Raw genomic sequence first — 10,265 nt, 5'->3', positions numbered from 1 at the left:
CGAGCGTGGCCGTTTTCGTGCGGGTGACACGTAAAAGCACCGACTACACTCTCTGAGTGGTTGGCGTTAGGAAGGGCATCCAGCTGTAGAAACTCTGCCAAATTAGATTGGAGCCTGGTGTTGCCATCCGGTTTCACCAGTCCTCAGTCAAATCGTCCAACCCATGCTAGCATGGAAAGCGGACGTTAAACGATGATGATGATGATGATGATATATCACTGCTAAGTGCTTTCAAACTGCAGTTATATCAGAATACGTTTCATCTGTCTTCAACAAAAAGTATATCTTGAAGCAAAAGAGCATAAAACAATCAGTATTATGTACCTTGTCAAAGTACATATCATTGTGGCTTGTAATATGCTTGGAATACACACACACAAACACATATATATATATATCAATATGTATGTATTGATGTATGATGTATGTATGCATGAATGCATGCATATACGTATGTATGAGTCAAACGAAGGAAAAAAATCATTTCCTGCAAAGGGATGTAAAACATCCAATTTCATTTTTTAACAATTTTTGTTGTATTATAACGTAAATAAATTTTTAATTTGTCATTTGTATTTCTCTATTTCCTTTAATGAGCGTGGCCGTTGCCAGTATCGCCTGACTGGCCTTCGTGCCGGTGACACGTAAAAGCACCCACTACACTCTCGGAGTGGTTGGCGTTAGGAAGGGCATCCAGCTGTAGAAACTCTGCCAAATCAGATTGGAGCCTGGTGTAGCCATCTCGTTCACCAGTCCTCAGTCAAATCATTCAACCCATGCTAGCATGGAAAGCGGACATTAAACGATGATGATGATGATATATATTATGATAAATGTGACATTTATCATAATTTGAATTTCAGCCTTACAGTGTCCTGTATGATAGCTTTATAAGTTCAAAAATTGCAGATTAATTTGTCAGCAAGCGGTTTTGCTTAATTGGAAAAGCATTTGACCGGTAATCAAAGAGATGTGAGTTTGAGTCTCATGGTTGGTTGCTGACAAATATTCCACTTTATATGGATATTTTATCCTGTCTCTGTTGTTCTATCAGCGTTTCTGCATTTGAAAATAAATTATTACCTTATCTATATCTCAATATATATATATGTGCTAGTGATCATAAAATGCTAACTTACTTGTTATTAGACTTAGTAATTTTAAACTGGATATATTCTTCAAGAATAGTCTCAATATTATGTTGGGCTGGCAACTTCAACAGCTGGAAAATATGGAGAAATTTACAAAACATACAATTGGTAAAAACAGAGCTGATATATATATATATAAATACAATTTTTGTTTTTAAGTTACTATTTAATACTGATGTTTAACTTGCAAAGTAAATCTATATATATATATATATATATATATATAAAATTGCTGGCTTTGTACCAAATTTGCAAAAAAAATTATCATTATTTTGGTTCGGCTCAGGTTTGGTTTTATTCCTGGTAGGAATTATGTGGATAGCGGGTTACTACCTGTAACCTTAAGTATCCACAAGTTTCCAGCAGTCTTTCAAATGCTTAGAACCCTCCTGATAATCCTTGCTCTCCCTAAGAGACAAACTTTCTGGAGGAGAATCCACCAGGCATTCTATTCCAATCTCCTTCAGCCATTTGTCTATATCTTGGCTCACTGTTCCAAACACACCAAGTATCATAGACACAACCTTTACTGTTCTCATGCTCCAAATTCTTCCTATTTCAAACTTTAAGGGATTGTATTATTATTATTATTATTATTATTTTATGTTTGACTTTTGCTTTGCATTTGTACAAGTTGGATTCCTAGTTTCACCCAGAGACCTCAAGAGACAAAAGTTAGAAGTTCATGTAGGTATTATGCCTAGGGTACCATATATTTGGATTTGTACATTGTGTTGTTCTAGAGAATGTTTAAGAAACCATAAGAAAATTATGTGTTTGTTTTAAAATTTGAGATCACATAGACAGTATTTTACGTAAGATATGGACAGTTCCCATGAGCACTATCTTTTGAACTTCAGCCATTTTGGGGTTTCCTGGTATCTGAGCTAGGTAGTAATCAGCCCGTTTCGCTGTCATTCCCAGGGCACCTATGACAATAGGTATTGTTTTAGTCTTATTATTATTATCATTATTATTATTGCTAACATCATCAACAAGAAAACCTACCTTCTTTTGTTTGGTCATCAAATCCCAATCATCAACCAACCACAATTTCAAATCATCTGGTACTTTCACATGCACCTCTATTTTCGTTTGAAATGCCTCCTCCTAACAAAATAAATAAATAAATAAATACGATGATGATTTATTTTATTTGCTACCAGGGCAAAAGATGAGGGCGACAATGTAAAGACAGACATAAAGTATAGGGATTTACATGTAATGAAATGATTCTATATATTTTCATTTTTTTCTTTTCACATCATTTAGCATCTGCTTTCCATACTGGCATGGGTTAGATGGTTTGACTGAAACTCATAAGCTAGAGAGCTGCACCAAGATCCAGTCTGATTTGGCATAAGTTTCTAAAGCCGGATATCCTTCCTAACACCAACCACTTTACAGATTTAATAAACATATATAAGAATACACAATATACAATAAAACAAGGGAAAGCATACATAACATACAATAAAAAAAATAAGTTTACTCTTTTACTTGTTTCAGTCATTTGACTGCAGCCATGCTGGAGCACCGCCTTTAGTCGAGCAAATCGACCCCGGGACCCATGCCAATGCCATGTAAGAAGCACCTGGGTCAGTACCACAAAAAAGCACTCAGACCAGTGCCACTTAAAAGCACCCATATTGGTGCCACATAAAAAGTACCCCCGTAAAAAGCACCCAGTACACTCTGTAAAGTGGGTTAGCAGCAAGAAGGGCATCCAGCTACAAAAACCATGCCAAAACAGACAACTGGAGCCAGGGCAGGTCTCTGGCTGGCCAGCTCCTGTCAAAGCATCCAACCCATGCCAGCATGGAAAATGGATGTTAAATGACAATGATGATTTGTATTTTTCATGCTGACATGAGTTGGGGGGGGAGGAGGAGACATACTGGAGCAGCATTTAAGGGCTTCATGTCCTTCCTGAAACCAACTTTGACTTATTTTCAGTTAAGGATTTATTCAAGAACATCACACAACCAGTAGGACTTGAGAGTCTGCATCCAGTATTTTGGGCCCCGTTACCTACATGCAACAGGTCTGCTCCAGATGAGCTGACAGGGGCTATGCAACAATTACAGCAACAGCTGTTGCAGTTATTTACTACTACTACTGCTACTGCTGCTGCTATGACAACTACTACTATAACTACTGCTTATCCTCCTCCTCCTCCTCCTCCTACTACTACTACTACTACTACTTACTACTACTACTACTACTACATCATGGAGAAAATAAAGTATGAAAGAAATGGAAATGGGTTGCCTTACCGATTCTACAGTAGGATCTGTCTTGGCTCGTTTACGTTTCGGTTCAGTGGGCGTGGATGTTGAAGATCCAGCAAGCGGTGATGAAGTGGGCAGTGAACCCACATTGCCAGAGTTACCTGCGTCACCTTGACCACCACTGGAATTTCCGCCCAGCAATGCTAAGAAATATATAAAAAGAATTCAAAAATAATACATATATATACACACACACACATATATACACACACACATACATACATACACACACATACATATATACACAAACATATATATATATATATATATATACACACACATACATACATATATATATACACGCACACATACATCATCGTCGTTTAACGTCCACTTTCCATGCTAGCATGGGTTGGACGATTTGACTGAGGACTGGTGAAACCAGATGGCTACACCAGGCTCCAATCTGATTTGGCAGAGTTTCTACAGCTGGATGCCCTTCTTAACGCCAACCACTCCGAGAATGCAATGGGTGCTTTTACGTGCCACCAGCACGAAGGCCAGTCAGGCGGTACTGGCAACAGCCACGCTCAAAATGGTGTATTTTATGTGCCACCTGCACAGGAGCCAGTCCAGGGGCACTGGCAACGATCTCACTCGAATGTTTTTACACGTGCCAGGAAGGTGATGCTGGGCACAGGTACCATCACGATTTCGCTTTCGCTTGCCTCAGAGATAAATAGATGTGTGTGTGTGTGTGTGTGTGTGTGTATGTGTAGGATAGAAAAGAGATAAGTGTGGCAAGATTAAGAAGACAGAACAAGTAAAGACTTACCACTCTTATGCTTTGTCTTATCGCCTGGAAACAGCAAAGTCTTTTCTTTATCTTTCTTCGTTTTGGTTTTTTTGATACCTCTGCAAGAGATTTGAGAAAGGAAAAAAAATACAAAAAACACTGATACAACACAGAACATTCAGTAAATATAAACTGAATGATGTTGATGATGAAACTGATCTTTCAGGAGAAGAAAATAAATGCAACAAACTAGCATAAGCATGTGTAAGTTGTGTAGAAGGATTTTTTCAAATATTGCTCGTGGTAAGAAGCTTGCTTCCCAACCACATAGTTCCGGTTTCAGTCCTACTGTGTGACACCTCAGGCATGTGTCTTCTACTTCAGTCTTGGGCTAACCAAAGCTTTGTGATTGAATTTGGTAGAGGGAAACTGAAAGAAGATCATCGTATATGTATCATCATCATCATTGTTGTTTAACGTCCGTTTTCCATGCTAGCATGGGTTGGACGGTTCGACCAGGGTCTAGGAAGCCAGGAGACTGCACCAGGCTCCAGCTGGACGATTTGACTGAGGAGTGGTGAACCAGATGGCTACTTCAGGCTCCAATCTGATTTGGCAGTGTTTCTACAGCTGGATGCCCTTCCTAATGCTTTCGTAGCTTTGAGATTTCGGTGATGGAATTGTTTACTTTTATAATGACATTGTAGAGTATGTGTGAGAGGTCAGATCTAGCCAGTAGGTCTTTACAAAGCATACTGGGCGCTTTTAATGTGGCACTAGTATCAATGGGTCCACCAAATAACTTGCAAGACAAGACCCCGTCACTCCCAGCTAAGTGGAGAATAATTTTGAGGGAGGTGGCTTTATGTCAGATGATGAGAGGTTACACTAAGACAGAGGAACAGTAACAGGTGCCTTGCTGATGTAACACAGGTAGAAAATTTCAACCCCATACAGTTAATTTAAATGATAAAGTGTAACAGCATATAATATGGGCCAAACTTTGCATATAGGACCCAGGGTGAGTTTTCTGAGAACAATTTGTGGGAGGAAAAATGCATCTATATGCCTTTCAATATCATAACTGAATACTGCATATTATTTTGCCCAGTATGCCACCTATCTGCTATCCACCAAGCTAAAAGCAATGTGTTTTTACGTAGGACTTAAGGCCAAAATTTTATCATTAAAATCAAATAATTTTCATTTTATTCAATCTTTTCAGTTCACAATACACAACAAAAAAAAAACGAGGGAATATACAACACTCTTGAATTAGGCACAGCAATCAAATGTCATATGTTTTATAATAAGGATGGAAAAATGGGGAGAAATGTTTATGCCTGACCCATTATATCTTCTATTTAAATTTTATGCCAATTTGTTCCAGACTTCAGCTTAAAATTGAGAAAGTTGTTTTCCCAAAATCTTTATTTTCAAAATTAACTGAAGCAAGGGTAACATATGTTGACAGAAATATGGTAACAAAAGAGTTAATCACTCATCTTCATGAATTTTGACGATCTTGTAAAAAGCATTAACTATATAATAATATGCAAATACCCAAATTTGAGAAGCTAGTTTAATACATCCACTCTCCATTCCAGATTTAGGCATAAGCTAAACAACCTACGGAGGCACGTGGCTTAGTGGTTAGTGATGTCAGCATCATGATCGTAAGATTGTGGTTTCGATTCCTGGACCAGGCGACGCGTTGTGTTCTTGAGCAAAACACTTCATTTCACGTTGCTCCAGTCCACTCAGCTGGCAAAAATGAGTAACGCTGCGATGGACTGGCGTCCCATCCAGCTGGGGAACACATAAGCCATTGAAACCGGGAAACCGGGCTCATGAGTTGGCTAGATTTTAAAAGGGCGCATTTATTTATTATTTTATAAACAACCTACAAACATAAGCCTTCACAATCCACAGAGCTCCAAAACAACTGAAAGGCATAGATGTATCAAGTTTTTTGGTGAGACCTTCATCAACATCATCACCGTTTAGTGTCTGTTTTTTTATGCTGGCATGGGTTGGCTAACAAGAGTTCTGCTTTGGCATCATTTCTATGGCTGGACGCCCTTCTTAATGCCAGCCACTTTACAGAGCAAATTGGGTGCTTTTAATGTGGTACCAGTACCAATGGGTTCACCAAGTAACTTGCAAGACAGGAACACCCCCACCACCACCACAACTAAGTGGGGAATAGTATTGAGAGAGACAGCTTTGTCAGGTGATGAGAGATTACAGTAAGACAAAGGAACAGTAACAGGTGCCTTGCTGTTGTAAAGTTTTAACATGATAAATCTGTTTTTACTACTGCTGCTGCTACTACTACTACTACTACCAACAATAATGATGATTTCAAATTTTTGCCACAAGGGTAGCTTGAGGGAGGGGATTAAGTCAATTACATCAGCCCCAGTGTTTCACTGGTACTTAATTTATTGACCCCCAAAGAATGAATGGCAAAGTTAACCTCAGTGGAATTTGAACTCAGAACGTAGTGACAGGTGAAATACCTCTAAGCTTTCCATCCAGCATGCTAATGCTTCTTCCAGCTCGCCACCTTAACAATAATAATAATAATAATAATAATCTTTCCTAACACAGGCACAAGCCTGAAATTAGTGGGGAGAGGGACAATCAATTACACAGACCCCCAGAACTCAACTGGTACTTATTGACCCTGAAAGGATGAAAAGCAAAAACGACCTCAGCAAAATTTGAAATCAGAATATAAAGACAGAGAAGCATTTTGCCTGGTGTGAAATGACCCTAGCAGTTCACTGCCCTTAAAAAGAAATAATAATAATAATAATAATAATAGTAGTAGTAGTAGTAGTAGTAGTAGACGATATGAAGTGGAAATTACGAAGGTTGTGGTTAATGAAGAGAGTAGACGTGATACCAACAGTAATTGGTGCACTTGAAAGTATCAGCACTCAACTACCAACATGGCTGAAAAAGATTGGTGCAATCTTCAGGCATGAAAACCTGGAGTTCATAGTGGGATGAATTTCTTACCACAAGGTAAATAAAATCCAGTTTAAATAAATAATACATTCTTCAACATATATTGAGTACCGTCACCTTCTTTCATTGAAGAACTAGATTAAGTGAATAAATAAATGAATACATATATATAATATAATCCCAAGTACATACACAATATACACATACATATTTATAGATATGCATACATGTGTGTGTGTGTGTATATATATATATATATATATATATATGTATGTGAGCATGTGCATATTTTTTTTACATATATGTGAGTGTGTGTGTGTGTGTATACACATATACTATGATCATGTGCCCGTTTAAAATTAGGTACACCATACCCCCGTATGTTGTAGGAGACAACTAAATAGCTGATTACAATGATTATATATTCACACACAACAGATGCCCAAACGCAAACCTGGAAGTACATATAATACTACTGTTGGATAGCACAGGGTAAATCTGAAGGTGGACAAGCTTTATACTGTACTCAACTACATTCTTAACAGAATATACCATAACTATATATATATATATATGTATGCATGCATACATGTGTGTATATTGTGTGTGTTTAAAAGTATCTCACAAGACATAAAATATCTTGATGCAGTAACCATGTGTGATGTATAAAGTGCAAAACAAAGAATTGATTATATATATATATATATATATATATAAATATATAAATATATGCATAAGTACATATAAGGAATTTAAGATACAAAAGCACAAGAAATGAAAAACAAAATGTAAGAAAAAAATCTACATTAAAATAAATGAAAATAAAAAGATGCAATAGTAAATGATTTTTAACTTTGACGCCAGACCACAAATTCAAAGAGAAGCAAGGAATGGAGTGGGGTATAGTCAAGAGGCTTTAGTAAATTAAATTTATCTCAAAATCACTACTGGTATTTAAAATAATCTACTCAGGAAGAAATGGAAGACAAAATTGGCTTTGGTGGAATTTAAATTTCGGCTGTAGAGGAACTAAAAATCTGAACAGAACTCATAAAAGATTCTGTTCAGCAGCGCTTCACCATCTCCACTTTCTTAACAAAAATGGATTTGTAACATTGGCACAAAATCACAAATTTTGAGGCTGGATAGAGCTAATCAATGGAATTTACCCCAGTTTTTTTTTTTATCGATCCAGGAAGGATGAATGACAATGACTAGTCTTGTTAGAATTTGAACCCAGAATGCAAAAATGCCACAAGATATTTTGTCCAGTACTCTACTGGTTTTGCCACCTATCATCCTTGTGTAATTATAGGAAACAAGCTGAGGGAGTTTCTATAATGTTGCTCTATCTGGTATAAATAGTAGCTAAACCTCCCTAAAAGAAGGGAGGGGGAGGCTATATTGAACCACATAGTCATAGATATATAAATATTAAAAAAAAACCCTGTTTATTCATAGATATTGCATGTTATGACAGAATTGGGAACAGTAAAAGAGAAGCAGATCAGGTATGATGAGTGGGAAATAAAAAGACTGTGGTTGTTGAAGAAAGTGAGCGTTGGTACCTGTTGTTATTAGAGCCTTGGGTACTAGAAGTACCAAGCTCACAAACTGGATTGAAAAGATAAGGGTAAATGTGAAGATGAGAGTGTCTACAGAGATCAATGTTGCTAGAAACTGAACAAGTTGTCTGCAGAGTTCTCAAAATCTGAATGAAGAGTATTACATCATTCCTTTGGGTGTGGACAGCTGACACTTTTGTTATAATCCCCCAGTGAAGTTGTTGTGTTAAAGAAGAATAATCTTTAAAGAGATTTGTTGCGTAAGGCCAGAACAGTGCAATAAGGAACTACAAAAGGAAAAGGGGAAAGACAACAAAACAGAGTTGTAGTCTTATCTTATATTTCTATATTTCAGGCTTATAACCTCTTCTTCAGGACATTCGGAAAAGCAAGGGATGAACATTGACTTTTCTAAATGTCCTGAAGAAAGGGTTATAGCCCTGAAATATAGAAATATAAGACAAGACTGCAGCTTTGTTTTGCTTTGCTTTCTCTTCCTTTTGTAGTTTACTTTGTACTTTTTTGTATTGGTCTTACACAACAAATCTCTTTTTTAAGTAATTTCACACACTGCTTCACCAAAATTACTCCATTTTAAGAATAATGTTTTCTACTATACACACAAAGCCTGAAATTTTGGAGGAGGTAGCTGGTTGATTACATTGATCCTTACTTCATTTTATCTACTCCAGAAGGATTGAAAGGCTAAGTTAACCTTGGCAGGATTGCTACGGAGAATGTAAAGAGCTGGAAGAAATACTGTAAAGCATTTTGTCTGAAGTTCTAACAATTTCGCCAATTCACTACCAATAATAATAATAATAATAATAATAATAATAGTTTCTGATCCAGTAACAAGGCCAGCAATTTTTTAAGGGAGGCATGTTATATCAACCACAGTACTTCACTGGTACTTTATTTTATCAACCCCAGAGGGATGAATGGCAGAGCTGACCTTGGAAGGATTTGAACTCGGACTGTAAAGAGCTAGAGGATATAATGCAAAGCAATTTTAGGGAGAAGGGAGCAGGGTTATTATATCGACCTCAGTACTTCATTGGTACTTTATTTTATCAACCCTGGAGGGATGAATGGCCAAGTCAACCTCAGCATTATCTGAACTCAATATGTAAAAGGCTGGAAGCAATCACTATGCATAAGCATGCTAACTTAATAATAATAATAATAATAATAATAATAATAATCCTTTCTACTGTAGGTACAAGACATGAAATTCAGCAGGAGGGGGAATAGCTGATTACACTGACCCCCAGCTCTCAACTGGTACTTATTTCATTGACCCCCAAAAGGATGAAAGGCAAAGGTGATCAAGGTAGAATTTGAACACAGGACATAAAGTTGGAGGAAATGCCGCTAAGCATTTCCCCTGGTGTGCTAATGTTTCTGCCAGCTTGCTGTCTTAATAATAATAATAATAATAATAATGGTTTCAAATTTTGACACAAAGTGAACAATTCTGGGGAAGGAGATAAGATGATTACATCGACCCCAGTACTCAACACCTGGTATTTATTTTATCACCCCC

General features: G+C 37.2%; 1 protein-coding gene across 1 annotated transcript in view; it reads right to left on the bottom strand.

Annotated features, from left to right (window-relative positions):
* LOC106870834 (mortality factor 4-like protein 1) overlaps nucleotides 1–10,265 on the bottom strand; it is a 32,915-nt gene that overhangs the window by 4,470 nt on the left and 18,180 nt on the right. Inside the window, exons 5-8 of the mRNA XM_014917062.2 lie at nucleotides 4,218–4,297; nucleotides 3,428–3,585; nucleotides 2,160–2,261; nucleotides 1,140–1,222 (exon numbers count right to left, since the gene is read on the bottom strand). Coding sequence (XP_014772548.1) covers nucleotides 1,140–1,222; nucleotides 2,160–2,261; nucleotides 3,428–3,585; nucleotides 4,218–4,297 — 423 coding nt within the window. The remainder of the gene's footprint in view (nucleotides 1–1,139; nucleotides 1,223–2,159; nucleotides 2,262–3,427; nucleotides 3,586–4,217; nucleotides 4,298–10,265) is intronic.

This window comes from Octopus bimaculoides, chromosome 12 (assembly GCF_001194135.2).
Source record: "Octopus bimaculoides isolate UCB-OBI-ISO-001 chromosome 12, ASM119413v2, whole genome shotgun sequence".
Taxonomy (NCBI): Eukaryota; Metazoa; Mollusca; class Cephalopoda; order Octopoda; family Octopodidae; genus Octopus; species Octopus bimaculoides.
Note: the sequence above shows the minus strand (reverse complement) of the source record. Positions and strands in the feature narration are given on the sequence as shown.